This window comes from Dryobates pubescens, chromosome 20, assembly GCF_014839835.1.
Source record: "Dryobates pubescens isolate bDryPub1 chromosome 20, bDryPub1.pri, whole genome shotgun sequence".
In the NCBI taxonomy this organism is placed as follows: Eukaryota; Metazoa; Chordata; class Aves; order Piciformes; family Picidae; genus Dryobates; species Dryobates pubescens.
Window position 1 is genome coordinate 982,631 of NC_071631.1, and position 25,796 is coordinate 1,008,426.

The following is a 25,796-nucleotide window of genomic DNA, read 5'->3' on the forward strand; positions in this document are numbered from 1 at the left end:
TCTGGATGCTCCACAGCTCAACCAACAGCCTTGGTGCCTCCACACTGCCTGGCTGGCTCCACCTCATGCCTGCTCTGGGGGATTGGAGGGGAGGGCTCTAGGCTGGAGCTGTGCTTTGAAGGACAGGGCCCAGCTGCTCCAAACCCCCAGGGGTCAGGAGGAGCCGAGGCCATCTGTGCCCCTGCTCCAGAACAAGAGGCTGCTCTGTTTTAATTCTCTTCTACATGTTGAGGACACCTCCACCACTGCCAAGTGCTGCTGTTCCAGACAGCTTCCCCTTCCCCTGGGGCCACAACTTCAGTGTGAGAGATCCAGCTGGGGTAGGGCTGAGGGTTTGCTTTGTCAAGGGCTGGGAACCTGGTGGAGGAAGCAAGCTCTCAGCATCTGAGTCGCTGCAGCTGCAGCACCACCCTCTGCAGCAGCTGCCCCCCAGCCACCTCCCCTCTGCCCCCTGCACACCACCAGCAGCAGGCACAGCCAGGCTCTTATTAAGGCTCCAGTTTATAGAAAGGGGGAAAGAAAACCAAAGTCATACTTTGAATACAGCCATGAGGAACATTGCAGAGGAGGTGGAGCTGCAGGAAACCTCTGGGGTCAGCGACAGCCACAGGCAAGGCCAAGTCCCTTCCTACCTCTGCTGGGGTGAAAGCTCTCGTGGCAGGTGCTGGGCTCTCAGCAGGGGGGGTGGTGGTTCAATAAATAGACCTCTCTGAATGCTAACTAAAATACATTCTCTGAACACAGGAACTAGTCAGGAAACATTAAATTACTGCCAAGAACTTAAGGCCATTCTGTCATGCAAGTGTGGGGAGTGAGGGAACACCCAGGGGCACAGCAAAGCCAACCAGCAGCCCTTGCCCACCCACTGTGGCCTCAGCCCACCACTGGGGCAGACAAGAAGACTTCTTTTCACCACTGCTTTAACAACCTCCTAAACACTACAGACCAGGACACATTAATTAGCTTATTCTCAGCAGCTTCTGTACCACACTCAACAGGGAAAGAAGTGGATGGTGGACACTGGGTTCTACTGGAAATGGTAACTGGTTGGGGGGGAGTGAGGCCCTTCTAAGGTAATGCTTCATTGGAACCTAAGGAAAAGAAGTGTAGGTAGAAAGAACTTTTGTCCAGCAGCACTCATTGCACTCTTGAGGAGATCCTTAGCAATCACCAACATCAAAACACAGGTGGGAAAGAATTCCCAGCTCCTTGAAAAGTGGTTTGGTTTGGTTTGGTTTTTTTTTCTTCTGGAGAACAAATTCATGGAAACCACATCAAAAACCTGCAGGGCATCCAACCTGCAGGGCCTCTCCCAGGCCATGTCCAGGGCAGGAACCATCTCCTAACTCAGAGAAGAGGCAGAAGGCTCAGTCCTTAGGAAGGCAGCTACAGTGGAGGAGATTTGGGAGCATAATACTTTTGCTTACAGAGTTTGATGACTGAGCCCTCATTTCTCCTTCAGGGTCAGATCTTCATCCTTCAGAGCAAATTTCCTTCTCAGAACTTCTGCTATAAGCACAGCTGGGTCCTCCTCCTTCATTGCTGTTCTGTTTCTACATGGAAGACAAAAACATGCAGGGAATCAGTGAAGAGAAAATGCCAACACTGCTGCAGCTGTGCCCAGTCCCAGCAGCTCCTCAGCTCCCTGTCCTTACCCCAGCCCCAGCACACAGTCAGCAGCCCCAAACCGAGCTGCTCCCCTCTCAGAGGGCACCACAGACACCAGGACAGGCCCTGGCTCACAGCTGCTGACTTACAGCTCTGCAAGTGCTCCTCAGCCAGCCCTGAAGCTCCCCAGGTTGTGCCTAAGCAGGAGCATCAGAGAAGCATCTCTGTGGTTATCTCATTAAGCACCACTTGGTTCCCTCATCCACTTAAAGCCTGCAAGATCCTGTTAAGTGTTGGAGTGCTGCAGTGACACCAGAGGGCTGTGCCTAGGAATTAAAGCTCATCAGTGACTTGTTTAATGTAACTCTAACCTATCACACAGCTTTAATTAAGCTGCAGTAACCACAGCCTGAGCTAGCCTAAGATGCTGCTGTTGCACGTGGGAAGCAAGTTAGGAACTGAGCTGAGAGGGGAGGAAGAGAGGAGAGGGGAGGAAGAGAGGAGAGGGGAGGAAGAGAGGAGAGGGGAGGAAGAGAGGAGAGGGGAGGAAGAGAGGAGAGGGGAGGAAGAGAGGAGAGGGGAGGAAGAGAGGAGAGGGGAGGAAGAGAGGAGAGGGGAGGAAGAGAGGAGAGGGGAGGAAGAGAGGAGAGGGGAGGAAGAGAGGAGAGGGGAGGAAGAGAGGAGAGGGGAGGAAGAGAGGAGAGGGGAGGAAGAGAGGAGAGGGGAGGAAGAGAGGAGAGGGGAGGAAGAGAGGAGAGGGGAGGAAGAGAGGAGAGGTGTCCCTGCCCGTGGCAGGGAGGTTGGAGTAGATGATCTTTGAGGTCCCTTCCAACCTGAGCCCCTCTAGGATTCAGCCTGAGGCTTTTCTGTTCCAGTGCAGAGGTAAAACAAAGGCAGAGAGCTCAGGAGAGCACTTACAGGTCTTTGCTCTGCTTCATCCTCTGGATGTCCTTCAGGATGCCCATCATGTCTGCAAAGCTGCTGGCCTTGGAGAGAGACACAGAATCCTCCTCCTCAGGATCCTTTGGCTCTGGTTTAAAACACTCAGAGCTGGCAGAGCAGAGCATGGAGACCGAGGGCAGCTCAGGGCTGTCCAGCTCTGCCTCCTCCTCTGTGATGTCACTAATGACAAAGGAAGTTGTGGACTGGAAAGAAGGTCCAAAGCAAGGCAAGGGAGAAGATGCATTTGAACTGCCTGGAGATAACAAATCTGGTGTGAAGGAAGCAGAAGCTGGAAGAGAAAAGAGCAGAGGTGGAGAGAAGAACTCAGCCCAGACCATGCAGCTGCTGGTTGGGTTTCTCCCCCTCTCCAAGTAACAGAAGATAAATCAAGAGGCCTCCTCAGCCAGGCTGTGAGCAAACAAACTCAGCACAGCCTCTGTCCCCTGCTTCCCATGGCACCATGCTCACAGAGCCACAGACTGGGCTGGCTTGGAAGGGACCTCAAAGCTCATCCAGTTCCAGCCCCCTGCCATGGGCAGGGACAGCTCCCACCAGCCCAGGCTGCCCAAGGCCTCATCCAGCCTGGCCTTGAGCACCTCCAGGGAGGGGACAGCCACAGCCTCCCTGGGCAGCCTGTGCCAGTGTCCCCCCACCCTCACTGGAAAGAATTTCTTCCTAATCTCCACTCTAAACCTCCTCTCCTCAAGCTGGTTTGCAGCTGAGGGAGGGCAGGGTTAGACTGATCCTAGGAAGCTCTTCAGTGCTGAGACTCTGGAGCAGGCTGCAGCAAGCCTTGGACAATCAGGAAGATTGGGCCCAGAGAGGTCCTGGAGGCTTTCCAAACCCACCTGGCTGTGCCCCTGTGTGACCTGCCCTGGGTGGCCCTGCTCTGGCTGGGAGGTTGGACTGGATGATCTCTGGAGGTCCCTTCCAGCCCCTCCACTCTGTGATTCTGTGATCTCAGAGCTAAGCACACAGGGAAGGGAGAGGAGCCTCTCCTCACTGCTCAGCTCTGAGGCTGACCCAAGGCTGTTAGCTGCACAGACCTTTACTGCAACAAAGAAAATCCTCAGCTCAGCCTTTCCCCAAAGACCTCATGTGTGAGCACCCTGGGTCCTCTCCTGCCCCACAGACCTCACCTGCTACAGAAGGGCACTGCCAGAGAGCAGCAAACACCAACCCCTCATTCTGACCCAAACCCAGAGGTGACCCTCAGGCTCCTGGCTGACTGGCAGCAGGGAGGGAAGGGCAGGGAGACACCAAGTGAAGCTTGGTGCTTGAGATGAGTCAACCTCCAGAGCAAGCACAGCCACAAGGCAGCTCCTGCTCCCTCCCAAAGCCAAGCAGGGCTCCTCCTCCAGAGACAGAGCCAGCTCTGAGCTGACAGCAGAGATGGAATCCTACCAACCAGAGCAGCAGCTCTGCTGGAACAGCACTGAGCAGCTGTGCTCTGTGTGGAGGCCTGGAGGGGGCTGAGGCTCTCAGCCCCTGCTGCTGCCCAGCACAGAGCTCCCTGCAGCCCTACCTGACTCCGCAGCCACGATTTTAGCGATCTGGCTCCGGAGGTGACTCAGCTCATCCTGGAGCTCTGTTGTCCTGCTCAGGGCTGGTAAACCAGGTTTCTTCAGGGCCAGCAGCTTCTCCTCCTGCTTCCTCAGGTTGGGGACCGAAGCATTTCGCTGGATGACGGTGAAGGGACTTGGCTTCCACTTGTGCTTCAGCGGCCGAGTGTCGCTCCTGCGGCACAGGCAGCGCGGGGTCACCGGCGAGGCCCAGAGCCCTCTGCGGCACCTGGGGGCGCTCTGCCTCCACCTCAGGGCAGCAGAAGGCTTCCCACACATTGAGCTGAGCCTCTGCCCCTCGGTGGTGTCTGTGTCACCGCGGGGATGTCTGCACCAAGCTCCCTGTGCCACCGCGGGGCTGTGCTGTGCCGCTCTGGGCTCCCTGTGCCTCGCAGGGACGCAAGGCCTGGCCTGTGCCCCAGCAGCTCAGGATGTGGGGGGAGGACACAGAGAGCCAGGCCTGGCTATGCTCCTGTGGCCTGAAGCTATTTCTCTCCTGCTAAACCTGTCCCCGGGCCAGGCAGTGTGCTGGGTGCAGGTGGGGAATGTCACCTACCCCTTAACTTTTGCCTCTGCTCCCAAAGTCCTTTTTGTCCTCCAGAAGGGAAGGGCCAGAACCAAAACTCCTGAGGGCAGAACATTTCAAACCCAGCAGGACTCAACTCTTCACCAGCACACAGCAGGGATCAGGGGGGAGGGTTCCCCTGCACCGATCTTTCAGCAGGCTCTTAGCACATCCTACAGGAGACCCTCCCAGGGTCTTTTGTTCATCTGTCTTCAAACAGGCACCACCCACACCAGACCCTGAGGAGGGGAAGCTGTGGTGACCTGAGCAGTGCCTGCCCCATGCAGAGTGTGGACACAAAGGGACACAAGGAGGCCCCCACCTGACTCTGGCGTAGGTCTCCTCATCGTCTGCTGCTATCCACACAACGTCTGCCAGGGTGGGGACTGGAGGGACATCGTTGAAATAGAGCTCTGAAACACTGGGTAGAACCTGAAGAGAAGAAAGCCTCATTGAGGAGGGGGCAGTCCTGTCCTGCCTGCTGTCCCAGGTGGGCTGCAGCAGCTTCAGAGCCCTTCTCCTCTGCTCCAGGTCAGCTGTGCCACAGCAGCACCGCTCAGCTCACAGAAAGGGAGTCCCAGCACAGGGCCAAACAATGCCTCTGGTTGGAAAAGAGCTTCAGCATCATCAGGTCCAACCACTGACCCAGCACCACCAAGTCTGCTGCCAAACCATGTCCCTCAGCACCCCTCCTACGCTGCTTTCCAACCCTTCCAAGGATGGGGAATCAATCACCCTCCCGGGCAGCCTGGTCCAGGCCTTGAGGACCCTTTCAGTGAGGGAATTGTTCCTGATGGCCAACCTAAACCTCCCCTGGTGCACCCTGAGGCCATTTCCTCTCATCCTCTCACTTGCCACCTGGGAGCAGAGCCCAACCCCCAGCTGGCTCCAGCCTCCTCCCAGGGAGCTGCAGAGAGCAGTGAGGTCTCCCTCAGCCTCCTCTTCTCCAGGCTGAACACCCCCAGCTCCCTCAGCTGCTCCTCCCCAGCCCTGCTCTCCAGACCCCTCCCCAGCTTCATTGCTCTTCTCTGGACCTGCTCCAGCCCTCAAAACCCTTCTGGAGTGAGGGCCCCAAGCCCGCCCCCAGTGTGGCCTCAGCAGTGCCCAGCCCAGGGGGCCAGTCCCTGTGCTGCTGTGTGGAGCTGTGGAGGCTGCTGTGCTGGGTGAGGAGCAGGCAGTGCAGGGACATCTGATCCAGCTCAGCAGCCTGCCAAGGCCACGTGCAGCTCCCTGCCACTGACAAGTGCCAGGCTGCCCTTCAGCTCCAGCAGGGACTCAGCCCTTGCAGAAGCCCTGAGGAAACACAGGCCCAGAGGGCATCTGCCCTGCTGGAGGTCACACAGTGAGGCACAGGCTCAGCAGCTCCAACTCGGTGTCTCCTCCAGCTTGGGAGCCCAGCCCTCAGCAGTGTCTGGGGAGGGATTGCCCTCCAGCTGCCCACAACCACTTGCAAGAGCAGAACCTACAGAGCAAAGGGTAAGAAGAACCCCATGGTGCAGGACCTTTGTGACTCCAGCTGGGGAGTGATGCCAGAGCTGCTCTAGGGCAGCAGCTTCCTGCACATCATCACCAGACCCCCCCAGGGCTCCTCTTACCTCAAAGGTTGCTCTGGGGCAGGGCTTCAGAGGGAGGTTTGATCCAATCCTCCTGACAACGCTGCGTGCCGAGCCGTGGGGCTTGTTCTGCCAGATGGGGATGGTCTGGAAGAAGCCAAGGGAGAGGATTAACATCCCCTGGGGTCACAGCACGGCTCAGGTTGGGAGGGACCTCAGGGATCATCTGCTCCAACCTCCCCACCATGCCCAGGCACACCTCTCAGCTAGACTCAGCTGCTCAAGGCCTCATCAGCTTGAACACCCCCAGGCAGGAGGCAGCCACAGCCTCCCTGTGCCAGAGGCTCAGCTCCCTCCTGCTGAACTTCCTCAGCTCCACTCAAAACTCTGCTCTGCTTCAAACCATTCCCTCTTGTCCTGTCTCAGACACCCTCATGAACAGTCCCTCTGCAGCCTTCCTGCAGGATCCCTTCAGGTGCTGGCAGCAGCTCTGAGGTGCCCCTGGAGCCTTCTCCTCTGCAGGCTGCACAGCCCCAGCTCCCTCAGCCTGTGCTCAGGGCAGAGCTGCTCCAGCCCTGGGACCACCTTTGTGGCCTCCTCTGGGCTCTCTCCAGCAGCTCTGTGTCCTCCTGATGATTGCTCAGGATTTGCCCTTTCTAAAGGCTATTACATTGCAAACTGTCCCACACAAGGTCCTGAGCAGCTCTGACCTTTGCCTTTTCATCTGTTCAGCGATGTGTTTGACTGGGAACCTGCTAAGCCCCAAGGTCACAGCCTGTGTCTCAGCTGAGCACTGGGGACAGTCACTGGCTCTGGGGCACTGCCAGTGCAGGTGCAGTGTCTTCAGCACCGAGGAGAAGCCTTCAGTGACAGCCACTGAGCTCCAGACGGGAGCAGATCACAAAGAGGAGACCAGTGTCACATGAGGGGGCCAGGAGAGAGCTGAGCTCAGCTGAAAACCTCATTTAAAGGGACACTCACTGCCCCATGTCAGCAGCACTGGATGGAGGGTCCCCAGGGCCAGCCTCGACTGGGGGTGGCCAGAGCAGCCGTGGAGGCTTTCAGAAGGAGCTCCTGGGGGGCTCAGGAGGTGAAGTGTCTTTGACCACTGTCCTCTCTGCCAGTCCTGTGGCCGCCACAGGAGCCAGCACAAGGCTCTGCACCGCCAATGCCTGTGGCAGGCTGGACTCCAAGCAGGTTATTTCGCTCTCCTCACTACCAGTTTATTAACTGCTGGAGCCTGCTGCACCCCCAGCGCCCGGAGGCTGGGCCGAGGCTCTGCCGGGGAGAACGCCTGGGGTGCGTCTCACACCGAACCCCGAGCGGGGAGCCCCGGGGCACCGCGGAGCCGGAAGGAAGGGCCCGAGGGAAGGGGAAGGGAAGGGACCGGGGGAAGGAGAGGAAGGGAAGGCGAGAAGGGGAAGGGAAGGCGCCCGGGGCGCCGGCGGCCGCGCTACTTACGGACTCGGCTGCCATCGCCGGCCGCGGCGGCGCCCTCGGGGCGAGCTCAGCGCTGGCTGCTGCGGCTCCCGCGGCTCATCCTCCCCTGCTCCCCGCCGGGCCCGGAGCTGCTCACTGCGGGGCACAAGTGACTGGCTGCGGGCACTGCCCGCACGGAGCCCCCCGCGGCTGCACCGAGCGCGGCCCCCCGCCCGCAGCCGGCCCCCCGCGCCCCGCCGGTACCTGAGGGGCTGCGGCACCGCTCGGCCCCGCTCCCGGCCCCTCCGCCGCCATCACCCGGAAGCAGAAGCCGCCCCCAGCGCTTCCGGACGGGCCGGGCATGCGCCGGCACCGGGGGGAGGCGGCGACGGGGACCGGCGACCCCCGCTCCCGCCCCGCCTTCCCCCCGGCCCTGCCGCCCCCGCCCCGTCCTGGGGACAGCCCCGGGGAGAGCCGAGAGCAGCCTCCGCCGGGGCTCCGGGGAGGGACCTTGTCCAGCGGCACGGAGCGGCAGGACGGGAGGCGCCGGCCGGGCACCGGCAGGGGCTGGACCGAGCTGAGGCTCTGGGAAGAAACTCTTCCCCAGCAGGGCGCTGAGGCGCTGCAGCAGAGGCACCTGGGGCTGCCAGGCCTGGAGGTGTTCAAAGCCAGCCCGGATGGGGCTTTGAGCAAGCTGGGCTGGGGGTGACCCTGGCCGTGACAGCTCTTTAAGATCCCTTCCAGCCCCTCTGGGATCCTACTCTGGAGTCCCAGCCCCATCCCCGCCCCGGAGAAGAGAAGCACAGCAGGAGCCGGCGGGGGGTGGGATGGCTTTAAGGAGTGCAGCTACAGCCGGGACCCTCCGGCCCCCTCCCCGCAGAACCGCGCGGGGCCGCTCCCCCCCAGCCTCGCTGGCAAACATCGGCCCTGGCCCCGCTCCGTGGGTTTCAGACCAGGGCGTCACAAAGCTCAGCAGAGCAAGGGGGGAAAGCAGCACCTCCTCCCCCGAGGGAACACGAAGCTGTCAAACCTTGGCGCTTACAAAGAGGGAGGCACAAAGCTCGGCACCGATCAGGAAAGCCTCAGGCTGGCTGCCGGCTGCAGCCCGCGGGCAGCGACAGCTCCTCGGGCAGTGAATGGGACACGGGTGAGGCCCCCCCCGACCCTGCTGTTGGGGTTCCTTCTGCCAGCCTCCACCCCGAGCTCACAGCAGCGCCGGGGGGGCTCCAGGCAGGGCTGCCAGAGCCCAGCAGTTCACCAGAGAAGCACCAAGGTGCTCCCAGGGACCCCCGAGGCTGGCTGCAGGCTCAGGCACTGTCCCTGCCGCTGCAGGACCACATGAGTGATGCTGCCTCCTGCAAGCCCTGAGCTGGGCACACCACAGGGCACAACCACTGGGCAGACACATGCCTGCTCAGCCACTGCCCTCTGCCCCTTCTGCTGCAGAACAGGAGGGAGGGAAAACAAATGGGATGGACTCTCCAGGCCAGCACAAGTGACTGTCTGAAGCCCCTGACCAAGGGAGGCTCAGGGAAGGTGCAGCAAAAATCCCTCCTAGGAAGCTTTGTGGAAGCCAGGAGGGCAGATCTGTGCCTCCCCAGCAGCCAGGGGAGGCAGGCACTCAGGCTGCTCTGCACTCCTGCTCAGGCCCAAGTGTCCCAAGGGCACCAGACCAGAGCTGCACTAAGGGCCAAGGCTGCTTGGTCTTGAACGCTGCCTGGAGCCTTTGGCACTTTCTGCAGCTGGAAGTGTGGCCAGGTCCCAGCCTGTCACTGCTGCAGGGCCCCTGGAGGGAGAGCCAAGTGCAGAGCTAATGCATAGTTATAAAGCCAACACTGAGAAAGGTCCCAGGGGAAATTCATCTCACCAGGGAAATTAGTGAAGCTAAACTGCTTCAGCCCAGAGCTGTGTCTAAGCTCAGGCTCCAGCCACAGATGCAGACAGGAGGGCTGGGGGGAGGGTGGGGCCAGGGGAATCACCACCCCTGGGTTCTTCCCAGGTCCTGGAGCCCAGGAAGGAAAATATCCTTCCAAAGGCTTTTCCCCCACTTGATTTGGTCCAACAACATTGTGCTTCAGGGAGCAGAAAAAGCATCAGCAGCCCTGGCTGGCTGCAGCCCCCCTGCAGGTGCTTTGTCTCCTCACCTGTCTACAGGAAAACAGCTTCAGAACTCTCCTCCTTTACCCCTTCCTTCTCCAGATCATGCTCACTCTGTAGCCAGGCACTGGTGCAGAGGAGGAGCAACTGCTCAGAGTGGCTCTAGGGAAGGGCCAGAGGTGCTCTGTCCCAACTACCTCCTTGGAAAGACTCTCCTCAGAAGCCCTTCAGTGAAGCTGCTCAGCCCTCGGCCTCAGGCAATGCTCTCAGGGCAGTGCTGGCCCCTGGCTCCCAGGAGGAACTTCAGCAGTGCCAGCTGGAAGCTCAAAGCCAGCAGGGACAGAGCCTTTCACCACCTCTGAGCAGGCCCTGGGAGAAGCAAGCAGCCCTGGGCTGGGTGGCATGGGGGCACTGCTCACTGCCATGTGCCACAGCCTGCAGTGCAGCACTGGTGGAGCTGAGGGCTGCTCCCTAACCTCCCCAGCCTGAGTGAACCCACACCTGACATCTCTGACCTGCACCCTGGCCTCCCTTCCTCATTTCACTGTTTCAACCTCAGCACCTCCCTCAGATGCAGAGACCCTGAGCAGGTGAGACCATCCTGTCACCCAGGCTGCTGGAGGAGGCCACTCCAGAGCTCCAGCCTCCTGGGCTCACATCTACACCTCCCCAGCTGCAGTCCCCCTAAGCACTGGCTGCCACCACCGGTGCTAACTGCTGCCATCCAAGCCAGCAGGCAGCTTGCAGCCCAGAGCTGCCCTGGAGGGAGCTGTGGAGGACACCAGAGACCAGGAGGGAGCTTCCCAGCTGGGCTGGAGCCTGCACCAGAGCCCATGGGGCACAGGCACAGTCCTTGAGAGTTCAGCTGCTGCTCTCCACGATCCCACACACAACAGAGCCCAGCCCAGAGGCTCCTGGGTGACACCTGGCATGGCTGCTACAGGAGTTTCACCACAGGGGCTGAGCAGCAGCTGGCAAAGCACCAGGGTGGGAGGCAAAGCATGGCATATGCCCCCCCAGTGTTCACAGGCTGAAGCATTTCCCCTCCTGAACTCAGCAGGGGCAGGTGATGTAAACTGGCAGCACCTGGAACTTGCCTTCCATCCAACACCCAGAGCCAGGCCCCAGTCCTGGGCCTGTCTGCATCTCAACACCTGGCATGAAGAGGAGGAAGAATTGCTTTAGTCTCTGAAGTCTTTGGCCATCTCTGTGGGGCACTGAGGTGCCTCTGTTTTTAGCTCTGCAGGTATGGTTTTGCTCTCTGCAGTCCCTCCTTCAGGAACTGGAGGTAAGTTGCAGTTGAAGGGTCCTCAAAGTTGGTTGAGAAACTAAAGAGGTTACTCTCAACATCCTCAGGCTTCATGGAAGTAATATCCAGGAAGTAGTTGGCATTGATGTGGTGAACCTGGGAGAGAGAATGAAGACATTAAAGGCCAGACCAGGTCCCCAGCCACTGCCTTGGCCTGCAGCCAGCACACAGGGAGCAGCCTGGGACAGAGTCTCCAGCGCTCTGCAAGTGCTAATTCAGCACCCAGGGCACAGCAGAGAGATGTGTGACACCCAAAGCTCTGGGGGCTGTTTCTTCCCCCAGCACTGCTGACCCCTCTCCAGGGTTGAGAGGAAGATGAAGGTGATTTGGGAAAACTCAGGCAGGTGCAGAACTTGGCTCTGAAGGGAGGGAGAAGGCAGCCCTGGCAGCTGGGGTGGTGCTCTGAGCCCAAACCCAGCACTGAGCTTCCAACACCTCTCTGGAGGTGGGCAAGGAGGACAGGAAAGGGTGAGCTGAAGCCACCCAGCAGCCCACAGCCTCCTCTGGAGGGAAGCCACTGAAGAGCCAGCAGTGAGACACTGCACATGTTGGTAGCTCAGCCCTGGCAGGATGCTGGGCTGCAGAGTGCCCAGCTGCTGGCACACACAAGCTGCTGTCACCCTTCAAAGCAAGGCAGGGGATGGCTGGGGAGCAGAGCAGAGCTGCAGCCTGGGGCTGTGCTAATGGCTGATCTGCTGTGATAAACCTGGGGAACCAGGAGGAAGATAAATGTGCCAGAAGGTGCTGACAGGGAGATATTGTCCTGAGCATGAGCACAATGGCTGCATGAAGCAAGCTGCAGTGGCTTCCCAAAGGTCTCCAGCCAGGGACAGTGAGGAATCACAGGCAGGTATCTGGTGCAAGTCTGACTGCTCCCCCTCGCTGCTGCTGTTCTGTCTCTGCACCTTTGTTTTGTTTGTGTTGCAGAGCTGCTGCACCCCTGAGAGCACAGCACCAGGAGGGAGTTGGAGGAGCCAGGGCATGGCTGGGGGAGCAGACACTTGCTTCAGGGTCTGTGAATGACCCTGCAGAGAGCAGGCTCTGAGAGGCAGGGCCAAGGGCCAGCTGCAGGTGCTGAGCTCACCACGGTGCCGTTGGGCAGGCAGATGATCATCTCCACAGGGAAGTTGTACTTCTCCAGGTGCAGGCCAGCCAGCTTGCTGTAGAACTCATTCTCTCTGTTGTTCTGCAAGAGGACCCCAAAGAAACACTCCTGCTGAAGCCAGCAGACCAGCAGGAGGTACACTGAACACAGGAGGAGGAGGCAGACCACAAAGCATGGTAGGAACTGGCTCCATTCTCCTTCTCTGCCTTGCAGTTCCCTTCCAGTCAGCCTCCCTCTCACATTTCACCTCTAGATTTTCTCCCATGGCACTTCCCAGACACACCAACAGCCTGATCCCAGCTCTTCCCAGAGCCTCCAGCTCTGTGAATGACCTCAGCTGACAGCACAGGCCCAGAGACCAGCTCCTAAAGCGGCAGACTCAGGGCTCAGACAGCATCTGGCTGGGTTACAGAGGAGTCAGTTTGTTGCTGGCACAAATGGCCTTGGGCAGGGCTCTCTCACACTGAAGCATTTGGTTGAGCTTTTAACACTGGCACAACAGAGCAGAGAGAGCCACTGTGCCATCCCCCCAGCCTGCCTCCATCTGCTCTTTGCTTGGCTCCTGCTAGGACACAGAGCTTGGAGCCTACCCCCGGCCCAGGTGGGAGCTCCCTGCTCCTGCTGGCAGCCTCCTGCCAGGCCCCCTCTGAGCTCCCCAGCCCCAGGTGTGGCTGTGGCACTCACCTGCAGCTCCTCCAGCTCCTTCACCAGGGACCAGCTGCTCACAAAGCTCTGGTTCAGCAGGGCCAGGATGGGCGAACTTTCCAGGACGGTCTCCCGGAGAGTTCGCCCCGAACCTGCCGGAGGAGGCAGAGCCTTGGCTGTCTTTCCTCACTCACTGCTGCCATGCTTGATGCCACCACCCCCAGCATGCCCCTGCTCTGCCCCCCAGCCCCAGCCTGCCCCTCCATGGCAGGTTCCTACAGCTTACTGCCTCCTGTGGGTGCTCAAAGCCTCACCGGAGCAGCCCCCAGCCTCCTGCAAGGCCACAGAGGGACCAGGAGGCCCTGGGGGCTGCTGTGGTGCCCTTGGGAAAGGATCAGGCCCTGGGGTCCACCTTGGATGCCTCTTGTTGCTTGTGCTGAGCAGAGCCCATCTGTGCTGGGGAGCCTTTAAGGGCAGAGAGGACTAAGAACACCTCATCCCTGGAAGTGTTTAGGGCCAGGCTGTGGATGAGGCTTGGAGCAGCCTGGGCTGGTGGGAGGTGTCCCTGCCCATGGCAGTGGGGTTAGAACTGGATGATCTCTAAGGTCCCTTCCAACCCAACCCAACCCATGCTATGATTCACCCTGCAGGTGCTGCCTCTACTCAAGCAGACTGAGAAGGGAAGAGAAAGGGGAAGAGCAGACCCATGCCTCTCCCTCAGCAAAGGCACCTGAGTTAGCCAGAGCTTGTCTCAACCAGCTCTGATCCTGCTGCTGAGGCTCTAAGCTCTGATCAGTCATTCCTTACTTTCTGCCCCTTTCTGGTCAGCATCTTCGGTGCCAGAGCAAGTAACACAACCCTTGCTGCTGGCTCATGACCCCAGCTCCTCTCAGAGCCAGCACAAGGCTCACCACTCCTCCAGCCACGCTGGGACTGTCCTCACCTCAGCAGGACTGGTCGTCCAGGGCACCCCACAGCAGGATGGAGTGCACCAGCTTCTTCTCTGCTTTGGCTCTCTCAAAAGCTTGTGTGAAGGGCAGGTAGGAGACCTGGGGACAGAGAGATGGCTTGAGACACACAGAGCAGGGTCTGCAGGGCCTGCCACAGGTGACAGAGGGAGAGCTTAAGGTGCAGCAGATCCTGCAGATTAAAGCAAACGACTGTGGTGCAATCCCCAAGGACAACTTCATCTCCTGGTGAGATTGCAGCAAGCCCCTCCCAGCATGAGGGCTGTCAGCAGCACCTGCAGAGCCTTATCTTCCCACACTGCAGAGAGCATCTGTCTGCAAACACACCTCAGCCAGCCTGGGACATCTGGCCTGGGGCTATTTATTACCAAACCTCACTGAAAGGGCTTCAGAACTGCCCGAGAGGAAGCCTGCACAGAGGCTGCTCCAATCACTCAAAGGAAGGGAGCTTGTATTAACATCTTGGCAGCTCCAAGGGACATTTGTAAGCTCAGGCACAAGGAGGCAGCTATTGAAACACATCCCCTCAGCCAAGCAAGCAGTGACAGGCAGCAGCCATCTGCTCCACGGGCTGCTGGTGTGTTAGAGAGTTTGGGTCACCCAGTGCTATAAATTTGTGTCTCCCTGCAGGGTGCAGAGGCACAAGGCAGGCTGTGTGTTTGCTGCTGATAAGGAAAGCTTGGTCCACAGGCAGCTGAAGGCTGCAAAGCAAGGCCAGAGGAAAGCTCTGCAAGCAGCACCGATCCCTGCGCCGCTCCAGCGCCGCGTTGGCAGCTGCTGATAAGAGGAAGGAGGGGAGGATGGGGCTGCAGCTATGACACAAGCATGGCACTGGTGACACCCAGGCTTTGCTCCTGCCTGTGTCACCCAAAGGGCCTTTCAGAGATGCTGCACTCCCTCATCTGCAAACTGGCAGCCCCCTGAGCCACACAGGCAGCGCCTGGGAGCCGCAGGCCGAGCTGGAGACCCTCGCACTGCTCTGACCAGGCTGTGGCCTCTGGGCTCTGCTGGTGCCCCAGGTGCCTGCCTGGGTCAGTGAAGATGAACTGCCCCAGAGGAATGTGCCCAGCCCCTTCCTCACCTTCTTGAATGGATACATGGCCACTTCCAGCTTCTGGGCTGCCTCCTCCCAGGGGATTTGCTGCTGCCAGGCTATCTCCTCGAACACGAAGTGGATGGGCTCCCCCGAGGGGTCCCTGCTGTCAATCACATTCCCATTTTCATCATGGATCACAGAGGGGATGGAAGGTCCTGTTGATTCCAGCTCCATCTGCAGGAGAAGAGGCTCAGTTGGACACTGCAGGCATCCCACTCCTCCGTTTCTTGCCAGGATCAAGACGCACACTGAGACAGCTTCAGCTCTGGCCTCCTGGAGCTGCCCTTCAGCTGCAGCTGGGTTTTGCTGGGGGACAGCAGGACAGCAACTCCATCTCCCTCAGGTGCTGCCTGACTGGGCTTGCTGCACTGGGAATGCATCAGACCTCCAGGCTTCCACCTTCCCAGGGGAGGTTTCTGGCTGTGGGACACCGGATTCTTAAACCCACCGGGACCTGCTGGACCGGTTGGAAGCTCCGGCTCACGCCGCCAGCAGAGCCCTCGCACTGCCCCGGGTTAGCCACGAGAGGGCGCAGCAGCTGCTCAGGAGCTCCCCAGGACTCGCGGCTCGGCCACGTCTGAAATGATTTCCTAAGCCTCTTTCGCTGACTTTCAGCAACGAGGGAGAGGTGAAGCTAGTTCAGGAGACAGGGAGACTGCTCAGTTCGGGTAGTCAAAATCCTGACTCGTGTTTCCTACCCCAGGAGCTGAGATTACCACAAAACAGAGGAAGAACCTCACAGAGTTGCTGAACTCAGACACCCTGTAGCTTGTACACCCCCTGGGCTCACGGCCTGGCTTCAGCTCCTCATCTTCTCAACAAATGGGAAGAGTCACAGGGCTCCAGGAGCTCAGGGTTCAGCCCACAGAGGGGGAAAAACCAGAGCAGCACAAGAAGTGGCGACAGGGAGCCAGGCTGCGGCGGGGGCCGGAGCAGAGCAGCAGCTTGTGCTGCACTGAACATTTCAGAGAAAGCTCTGAAGAGCAGGGCCAGCTGAGGTGACACAGCCCAGGGCCACAGCAGCTGCAGTCCCTCCCTGCTGGGATGCTGCATGCACACAGAGCACAGACCTGGGGCAGGTAACCGATGTCCACTTCCATGTTGCTGCTCTCGCTCGCGCCGTACAGCCACTCCATGTCAACGTTCAGAGACCTGCAAGCAGAACCCCCCCTGCTCACAGCCAGCCCAGCCCACAGCTGGGCAGGGCAACCCCCAGACCCTTCACCACATCCACTGCAGGCTCAAGCACTGAAGCCCAGAGCCTCTGGCTCCTCAGGGATCAGAGTGTTCCCTGCACAAGAGCAGCAACACCAGGCCAGGGCCCAGGAACCCCCCCAGCGCTCCGGACGCTGGGGGTCGGAGCCGATGATCTTCCAAGGTCCCTGCCAGCCCCTACCATGCCATGACACAAGCCCCCACACCTCTGAGGCCTGTCAGAGCAGGGAAGAGAGAGGTTCCTTTGCCCTCCCCCACGTCCCTCCCAGCACTTAACTTGCACATCCTGATCCTGCTGGACTTTGGGAAGTGCTTTTTGGAAGCAAGAGGCTTTCCTCAGGAGCTGCTGGCAGGGCTGCAGTGTCTGCTTGCTGAACCAATGTGCTGACAGAGCCACAGGGATTAACTCACCAGGGTAATGCTAGAATAGAATGCTCACTCCAGCCAGCATGGGCAAAGAGATTTGAAGCTCTCTTCCTCTGCAAGGCTCCCAGCTGCTTGCCAGAGAGCAGGACAGAGCTAGTGAGCAGCTGTGCAGACACAGACCTTAACCTGTGAGACACTGAGCACAGAACGTGTGAAGCAAGAGCAGCAGGGCTGTGCTGAGCTCCAGTGCCCAGAGCCAGGCACTGGATTTGCCAGGGGCTGCCCTCCACACCCTGCCTGTCCCTCCCCATCCTCCAGCTACCAAGTGACAGCTACTGGTGAGTGAATCAGACCCAGAAATGGCTCTGGGATCTTCAGTGAGCAGTGAAGGTGCATTTGCCAGCTCTGCAGAGCTCAATTCACTCAGATTTTCCAGGGCCTTGGCTGAAGAGCAGGAGCTCATCCATCACACACAGCCCAGCAGCCTTCTGCAGCCTGCAACAGGTCTCTGGCTGCTGGGGGAGTCCCTGCCACAGCCAGGGCCTGCTGGGACAGGGCAAGGGGAGCAGTGCTTGTGGCAGTATCAGGACAGCTTCAGTTTCCCATCCCTGTGTCTCTCTTGCAGGTCCCTCCCTCTGAAGTGGTCTGGCACAGCACAGCTGAGGCTTGGCCACAGGGCTGCAGCAGGTGTCAGGGGCAGGCCAGGCTGTGCAAGGACAACGATCCCCAGCCCCATGCTCCATGCCCCCAGCAACCTCTGCCCTGCTTCTCCCCTGTCCCCCCCTGCCCTTTGTCCTTCCCTGCCTCTTCTGAGCCAGATGCTCCCCAGAGCTGTCCATCCACACAGCTGCTCCTGGGAAGTGCAACAGAAGCAGCCTGGGGAGCAGCTGTACCCAGAGAAGGGAGGACAGGGTGCCCACGATGGCTGCTGGCAGGGAAGGAGGTGTGGGGACAACAGACGAGCAAAGAGCAGAACCAGCCTGCCAGAGCTGGCTGTGGGAGCTGCCCACCCTGCCCAGGCCAGGATGCCCACACAGAGCAAGGGGCAGAGCTGTCACCAGCCTCCCTGCACACACAGCCCCACTCCTGCACTGCATCCCAGAGGCTCTGGGCTGTACCTGCTGTTGGGAACAAAGAGCCTGAACTCCCGGACGTGGGCTGAGTCCTTGGAGAGGACAATGTGCCCTGTGAACTGGCCTGGGGAGAACCAGAAGGGGAAGTCTGGTGGCTCATTCAGCTGGAACTCAGCATGGATCCTGAAAGGAGAGAGAAAGGAGCCATCAGCTGCAGTGCCAGGGGGAGAGAATGGATCACGCACTGCAGATGACAGCAGGGAGAAGTTATCTCCAGGCACCAGAAATCAAAAAGGCAAAGTGGGGCAGAGGCTCAGCTCCAAAAGCCTTTCAAAAAGCACAGTGAAGAGAGGAAAAGACTGGAGCAGATCCCTGGGGTCAGAACCATCTCCAGCAGCCATGCCTTCTGGAACTGGGCAGCAGGTGTCCATCCAGGAAGGATGAATTGCATTATCAATTCCTGAGCACTGGAACAGACCAAGACCCCTTCAGCCTCCCTCCCAGCTTGGTCAGGCAAATAAAAGCTGTGTGCAACACCCTCAGCAGAACAAGAGAACACTTCCCCACTGGCCACCATCTAACTCATTCCTTGCTAGTCAGCCTCTCCCCTTTCAGCCAGGGACAGCTCCAAAGGAAGAGTGATGGAGAAGGGCTGCTCTGCTGCAGCTGGGCAACAGCCCCTGCCTCATCAGGGCCTCAGGGACCCTGGGATTAGGAGTGGTCTTTGGGCACCAGCAAAGTGTCACACACAGGCAGGAGCTGGCTGTGAACCATCCTCTTCCTCCAACTGCTTCTCCTCCCTCCAGCCAGGGCACATCTGGCCTCGCTCGGGAACACGACCTCACACGCCATGGCACCCCCCAACCCCTCTGCCAGGGGCTCCCAGAGGCCTTCTGCACTCCCCTGAAATTTGGAACAAAGTCCCAAGTGCCCCCAGGGCCTCACCTGAAGGCTATGGTGTAGTAGAAGGTGCTGATGGCTTGGATGCAGGCCACAGCTCCCTGGGGAGCAAAGCGGGTTTTGACGAAGGGCCGCGGGTGGAACATGCTCAGGAGCTTGTGGATGAGGACCTGGGGAAAGAAGTGTGAGCAGCAGGGCCACCTCCCCCCACGGGGCAGCTGCAGCTCCAGAGCACCCTCCCACCACAGCTGCAAGCAAAAGGCTTCAGCCTTGGCTCAGAGACCTGCCTCATCCCAGAGCAAGGGGGCAAAGCAAGAGGCTGCCTCCCAGAACGGTCACCTCCCAGGACCGCTGTGCTGCTCCCACTGCTGCAGGTTGCCACCACCCCAGCTGGGTGAACATCTGAGCACAGTAAACTGATCTGGGAGGCTGCCTCTATCAATACTGCTCTGAAAGAGTGGCTGTGGGATCAATACAGACAGCAGGCTGCCCAGGCCCAGCAGCTGTGTGCCCAGTGACACCTGCCCCAGCAGCCCGGGGCAGAGCCGCAGCCAGGCTGCTGCAGCAAACTGTGTGCAGACACAGCTGCCCCTGGCAGCACAGCACTCACCCTGGCCTGCCAGCTGTGCCACTCCAGGGCACTGCTTCCACAGAGCCCCAGCATGGTGGAGCTTGGAAGGGACCTCTGCAGATCACCCAGCCCAAGCCCCTGCTCCAGCAGGGCTGCCACAGCAGCCTTCCCAGGGGCACAGTGCCCAGGGGGGGTTGGATGTCTGCAGAGAAGGAGACTCCACAGCCCCTGGGCAGCCTCCAGCACCTTCACACCAGAGAAGTGTCTCCTGCTCAGTTGGAACCTCCTGGGTTCCAGTTTCTGCCCCTTGCCCTGTCCCTGGGCACCACTGAGCAGAGCCTGGCCCCAGCCTCTTGCCCCCCAACCTTCAGCTCTTGCTGAGCACTGCTCAGCTCCCCTCTCAGGCTGCTCTTCCAGGGCTCTCAGCCTTCCTCAGCTCACAGAGCTGCTCCAGGCCCCTCAGCACCTTTGGAGCCTCCACTGGACTCTCTCCAGCAGTTCCCTGTCCCTCTGGGAGTGGGGAACCCACAAGTGGATGCAACACTCCACATGTGGCTCTCTGTAAACCCCCAACCAGTTCAGTGAAGCAAGCTGAAGTTACTCCACTCGGCCTCCTGCGGCCCTGAGAGAGCTTTTGCCTGCTCCCAGGCTCACCCCCCGACGAGGAGGTGGTGCTCCTGGCTGTGCACTGCAGCCTTCTTGGCTCCCTTGGGGAGCTCAGGGAGACAGTAATGCAACAGCCACCTCCCCTCCAGGGACTCCTTCAGCTCAGCTGGCTGCAAGGCAGAACACCTACACAGCTGCTCTCAGGCACCCAGAAGTGAAGCTGCATCTCACCTCTTTGCCCTTGGGAGGAGGAGGGTAAAATCTGTTGTTGGGAAGGTAGCCAGTGAAGATGTTCAGCTCACTGGGAATTATCCACCATGGATCCCCCAGATCCACTTTGTTCTTTGGAGGAAGAAAGGCTTTGAACTGCCTGGCAAGCAGCACACTCAGAGGCACTGCTGGGGCTGTCCAATTCCTCAGCCCAGAGAGAGCAACATGGGAAATCTGTGAACAGAAGACACCACCAGAGCCTAGGCTGGGCTGCAGCAGAGCTGGGCTGCAGCAGGCTCTGGACAAGGGGGGTGAGGGGGGAAATCATGCTTTAAACTCTTCCTACCCCACCAAACAGCTCTGTCAGCTGACAGTGATGGAGCAGGGGGGTGGGAGAGAGGGGAGGAGAGCACACAGCAGCTCTGCTCTCAGACCTGGCTCCAGCAGAGCCATCTCCACTGCCTGCTCCTTGCTCCCCAGGAAGGGAGAGCTAACTGGGGCACAGCACTGCTGAGTGCACTGAAAATGAAGTGCTGCCCAGAGCAGGGAATTTGCTCTCCAAGCAAATCCCAGGGGCTCCACAAGACCACCTCCCCCTCCCCCCAGCACTGCTGCCAGCTGCTGGTGCCAGCCCACAGCACTTGCTCCCAGCAGGATCTCTGCAGGATACTTACCCCCAGGAAGCCATCCTTGCTCTTGGTCATCGTTTCCATGACCAAGGGCTGGAATTTAGCCACCACAGACAAGGTCTCCCCACTGGGATCAGGCAGCTCCTCCTCTTCAGACTCAGGGATGGGAGCCACCCCTAGACAAAGGGACAGGAATTGCAGCAGCACTTTCCCCTCCTTCCCTTTTCAAGCCATTGGGAAGTGCTCACACATTCATCCTGGCAAATGCAGGAGCCCTGGGAGTTTCCCAGCTGTCCCTACCAGCCCAGACCCACCTAGGGAGCAGCTTTGGCTGCATGAATTGAAGGGGAGTCCCCCTTGTAGGGGACAGCTCTCTTAGCCTCCCCAGCTCAGCTGAGGAGTCTCATTTCACCCAGGAGGGATCAGGCCACAGGCTTCAGCCAATTTAATGCAGCCCAAGCAAAACCTGTCTGTGTTTTGGCAGCACTTTAAGCTCTCCTCTACATTACCAACCCACTCTGCCTGCTGGCACCACCAGGAGACATTGGCCACAGGCTGCTAGGCTCCAAACATGAGCTCTCACAGTTGCTGTCTGAGAGGCTGTGAGGGTATGAATGAAGCCCTGCCAGTCACTAATAGTTTTGGCCCAGCCTGGGCTGAGCTGTATTTGTTGCATTCACCCATCCCAAATCCCCTTTAAGCTCTACACAAAGTCACTTCTGTCCTCTGCTAGGCCAGCAATGGGCTCCTCCACCTCATCCAAACCCTTTGTGAAAGCCATGCCCAGGGCTTAAGCCTTTTCTAAACCACACAAAGCTCCACAGCCTCTCTTCATGTAAATAAGACCCAGAACAGCACCTCCCTGCCCAGCCTGCTGCAGTGCTCCTGCAAAGGCATCTTCCCCAGCATCCCACCTGGGGGCAGCCAGAAACCCACCTGTCAGCTTCTCTGCTATGGGCTTGAACTCTTCTGGACTGAGGTAGAGATCATTGTTTGTGTCCAGAGAAGAGAACAGAAACAGCCCTTCACTTCCCAGAGACTTCATTGCCAGCTCCTAGTTTGGGAGGAAGAGGTGAGTGAGACTGCAACCTCCTGCAGCAACGCCCTGCAGCCCCTCTCAGGCTGGTGCTGCTCTGCATGCTCTGCAGCACACACACAGAGCAGCAGAGCCAGGGCTGGACTCCCCTTGGCAGCACTCTCTGCTGTTTGCACTGGGGCTGGGTGTCCAGGAACTGTTGGCTGAGCACCTCCCAGCTCCAGCTGCCTGAGTAATTCCAACTGAATCATTTGCTCAGAGTCTGGCCCCAGAAGCCTTGTGTCAGAAAAATTTCCAACTGTTCCTCCCTGAGCCTGTGGACATGCAGAGAACCTGGAGGTCCTCCCTTCTGCCATTCCCTGGTGCCCAGGGACACAGAGGCAGGTAAATCCCTGAGTGTCCCCAGCACAAAACCACAAAGGAAATCAACTGAGCCTGTGGAAAGCAGCTGCAGAAAGCAGCTTCTCCCCCACCCATGCTCTGCTCAGATTCCTCTCCAAGCCTCCACCCTCAGGGCTGGATGGAGCATTTCAGCCCCTGGCTCCCTGCTGCCTACTCATTTGGCCCTGCTCTGGGCAGCCCTGGAGCTTCTGCAAGAGCCCAGCCACCCTCTGCCTCAGCTCCACAGAATGGAGGTTGGAAGGGACCCCTGAAGATCATCCAGGCCAACCCTGCTGCTGGAGCAGGTGCACCCAGAGTAAATCACCCAGGAACACAGCTAGGTGGGTTGGGATTGCCTCCAGAGATGAGGACTCCACAACCTCCCTGGGCAGCTGGCCCCAGGGCTCTGCCACCCTCCAGGTGAAGGATTTTTAACTCATGCTTATGTGGAGCCTCCTGTGCTCCAGTTTGTGCTCCTCCACCTGCAGAGCCCACACATGGATGATCCCCTCCCTTGGAGCAGCCCCAGAAAGCCTCTAGGTGCTCCTAGTTCCACTCAGCACTGAAGGAAAAGGGACAACTTGCAGGCAGCAGAAGAGAGCTCCACGTTGATGTGAGGGAGCAGGAGACACAGAGCAAGTCAGACAAGGCACAGCCCTGCCAGGCAGCCTGTGACCCAGCACTTGGGGTGGCTTCTTCTGCCACCCCCCTTACAGCCTGGAGCCAAGGCTAAGCACTCTGCATCCTGCTCTTGGAGCCTGTTTGTTCTCCTTGCCTGCAGCACCATCCCCATCCCCTCAGCTCCTCAACCACTTTATCTGCCATCTGTTGCCTGCCAGCCTGGAGCAGCACTGATGCAGCCTGCGAGGCTCTGCTCCCAACAGCTGCAGCAACAAAAGCACTTCAGAGCCTTCCAGGGCAGTTCCAGGACTGAGACAGACAGAAATAAACCCCTCCTGGAATACAAACCAGAGGCCTGGATGTGGAGATGGCTGAGGAAAGACAAGGAAGGGTGTGCAGGAGCTTAACAAAAAAGGATTAAGGAATCCCAGAGTACCAGGGCAGAGGGAGCACAAGGACCACCTGCTCCAACCTTTCCAGGTGATGGTGGAGTTGAAAGGAGCTGGCCCAGCACCCTGGCAAGCTGGTTCTTCAAACTGACCGATGCAGGGCAACCCCCTGCTGCCCCTAGGAGATGATTCCAGCGTCCAGCTGCTCTCTGGGGCAACCTGCTGCCTGCTCCTGCCTGTGCTGCCCTCCCCAGAGCTGTTCACACAGCCTCTCCTGCAGGCAGCCCTGGGACGGCACAGCAGCTCTGCACAACCCTTGGACACATCCATTCCCACACTCCAAGCCCAGCAGCAGCAGCTTGTGAGCTCCTCCACACAGCCTCAGCCACACCAGGACCACAAGGACCTGCTGGAGATAAGATCCCAACGCCAGAGGAACAAAGACTCCTCCAGAGCAGGCAGCAGTGCTGCTGCACCCCGCCGAAGGGGGTGACAGAAATGATGTCTGAAAGGGGAGAGAGCTGTCAGGGCTTGGCCTTTTGCTGACAGCACCTTCGAGGAAGCTCTCCAGGGCTTGTAGGCTCTTTGCTTTTTTCTCTCTAAGCTGGGATTAAAAGCAATGAAGTTTCCCTGCCTGTGCCAGGGGAGGGAGATGGAGCTTTGCCAGCCAGAGCAGGAGGGTTGTGGTTTGCACAAAGTCTTCTTCTCCCACCAGCCTGTGGGTTGCTTGGCCAAAGAAACATTCCCACAGCAGCAGACAAGGCTGAGGTGGAGGAGAAATCAAACCCTCAGCCCAGCAGCAGCCACCTCAACCTCTGTCACCACCCTGACTCCAAGGGGCATCCATGCCTGGAGAGTCCCTTAGCCTGGCAGTGGCCACCTGGTGCTCTCCTCAGCCCATCAATGGCCACCTCAACCTCTGTGACCACCTTAAAGGCCACTGATGCTTGGTGGTCCCCTCAGCCCACAGCAGCCACCTCAACCCTGATGGCCACTGGTATGTGGTGGCCTCCTCAGCCTGGCTGTGGCCACCTCAACCCCGATGGCCACCGCCCCGTGGTGGTCGCCTCAGCCCAGCAGCAGCCACCTCAGCCTCTGTGGCCACCTCAATCCTGATGGCCATCAATGCCCTTAGCCTGGCAGTGGCTACCTCAACCTCAGTAGCCACCGACCCGTGGTGGTCGCCTCAGCCCAGCAGCAGCCACCTTAACCCTGATGGCCACTAGTAGGCGGTGGCCTCCTCAGCCTGGCAATGGCCACCTCAGCCCTGACGGCCACTGTCCTGTGCTGCTCCCCTCAGCCCAGCAGCAGCCACCTTAGCCTCTCGGCTACCTCAACCCTGGCGACCACGGCTCTGTGGTGGTCCCTTCAGCCCAGCGGCAGCCACTTCCACCCCCCCGGCCGCTGTCCTGCGCTGCTCCCCTCAGCCCACCCCAAGCCTGGCACCCCCGCGCCTGGCGCTCCCTTTCACCCCACCGATAACCACCTCCCGGCCGGGCAGCCATCCCCCGCGGCCCTCAGCCGCGCCGCCGCTTCCCGCCCTTTCCCGGCCGCCATTTTCCGTCCCCTCACGGAGGGGCAGCGCAGCCTCTCCTCCCCCTCCCCCTCCCCCCGGCCCCCATTTCTTCTCTTTCAATCCCCGCCGCCTCCGTTACCTGCTGCCGGGCCGTCTCGGCGTCCCGATAATATTTCACGGCGACCAAGGCCGCCAAAGCGGCGAGGGCCACGGCCAAGCGCGGAGGGGCCGCGCCGGGCCCCGCCATCGCCTTCCGCTCGGGCGCCGCCGCCGCCGCTACGGAGCCGCCATGGCCGCGGCGGGCGGGGGAGGCGGCGGGCGGGGAGAGCCTGCTGAGGAGGGGCCGGGGCCTGGGGAAGGGGGGCAGGGGGAGCGGACGGGGCCGTGCTGTGGCCGGGTAGCTGCTGTGGGAGGCTGCGGTCCCCGCCGGGCGGAGCGGGGCTTTGCTGCTGTCCTCCTGCAGCCTCCTGTGGTAGAATCCCAGCGTGGAGGGGCTGGAGGGGACCTCTGGAGCTCGCCCAGCCCAAGCCCTGCTCCAGCAGGGCTCCCACAGGGCCAAGGGGGTTGGAAACTCTCCACACAAGGAGACTCCACAGCCTCTCTGAGCAGCCTGCTCCAGGCCTCCAGCACCCTCACAACAAAGAAGTTTCTCCTCCTGCTCAGCTGCAGCCTCCTGGGTTCCACTCTGTGCCCCTTGCCCTGTCCCTGGGCACCACTGAGCAGAGTCTGGCCCCAGCCCCTTGCCCCCCAGCCTTTAGCTCTTGCTGAGCACTGCTCAGCTGCCCTCTGGGGCTGCTCTGCTCCAGGCTCTCAGCCTCTGCTGCTCCCAGAGCTGCTCCAGGCCCCTCAGCAGCTTTGCAGCCTCCCCTGGACGCTCCCCAGCAGTTCTGGGCTCCCCAGTTCTGGAGAGACAGAGAAGTGGCCCCTGGACTCCAGATGGCCTCAGCAGGGCAGAGTACAAGCAGAAGCAAACCCTCCTTGCCCTGCTGGCCACACTCCTCATGCCCCCCCAGGACCCCATTTGCCCTCTTGGCCATGAGAGCACAGAGAGGCTTCAACCTCCTGCTTTCACATCACCATTTTGAGTCATTTCGAGGAACCTTTCCAACACTTCACTTTTCCACCTTTTTTTGGTGTGTGCCACATCCTTCCTCAGCCAAGAGAGAGCTATCTGTAAGTCGTTTGAAATCTTGCCTCATCCATCAACCTCCTGCTCCTCCTTTCACATGCAGCTGAAAAAATCTTCTCCCCCTCACCCCAGCCCTGACTGCCAGGGGAAGATTTAGCAGCATTTGGTGCTGCAGGGCTAAGAGAGCAAAAGTGTTTGATCTTCTCTGAGGGGAGCTTTAGCGTTTTCAGCCTTTGCTGTTTCCTTAAGCAAGCCTAAATCACGGTGGGGTTTTTTTGGTGGTTG

At 59.6% G+C, this 25,796-nt stretch overlaps 2 protein-coding genes across 2 annotated transcripts; both read right to left on the reverse strand.

Moving 5' to 3' along the window:
* Positions 1-499: 499 nt before the first annotated feature.
* MTFR1L (mitochondrial fission regulator 1 like) lies at positions 500-7,785 on the reverse strand. The gene is made up of 6 exons (XM_054171024.1): positions 7,692-7,785; positions 6,273-6,377; positions 5,000-5,109; positions 4,076-4,287; positions 2,527-2,839; positions 500-1,553 (listed from the first exon to the last, which is right to left on the reverse strand). The coding sequence occupies exons 1-6, from the start codon at positions 7,704-7,706 to the stop codon at positions 1,448-1,450; spliced, it is 861 nt and encodes a 286-aa protein (XP_054026999.1). The 5' UTR covers positions 7,707-7,785; the 3' UTR covers positions 500-1,447.
* Positions 7,786-10,132: 2,347 nt separating this feature from the next.
* On the reverse strand, positions 10,133-24,635 carry SELENON (selenoprotein N). The gene is made up of 12 exons (XM_054171006.1): positions 24,522-24,635; positions 21,376-21,493; positions 20,485-20,615; positions 19,832-20,044; positions 18,469-18,593; positions 17,569-17,706; positions 15,940-16,021; positions 14,855-15,043; positions 13,749-13,854; positions 12,845-12,957; positions 12,140-12,241; positions 10,133-11,151 (listed from the first exon to the last, which is right to left on the reverse strand). The coding sequence occupies exons 1-12, from the start codon at positions 24,627-24,629 to the stop codon at positions 10,981-10,983; spliced, it is 1,596 nt and encodes a 531-aa protein (XP_054026981.1). The 5' UTR covers positions 24,630-24,635; the 3' UTR covers positions 10,133-10,980.
* Between the last annotated feature and the right edge of the window lie 1,161 nt (positions 24,636-25,796).

Bases quoted from the DNA above. Each gene is read 5' to 3' on its own strand.
- MTFR1L (XM_054171024.1), bottom strand. The intron at 5,110-6,272 runs GTAAGAGGAGCC...TCTTCTCTTCAG, and splicing joins GCCCCAGAGCAACCTTTGAG to GTTCTACCCAGTGTTTCAGA. The intron at 1,554-2,526 runs GTAAGTGCTCTC...TCTTCCATGTAG, and splicing joins ATGAAGCAGAGCAAAGACCT to AAACAGAACAGCAATGAAGG.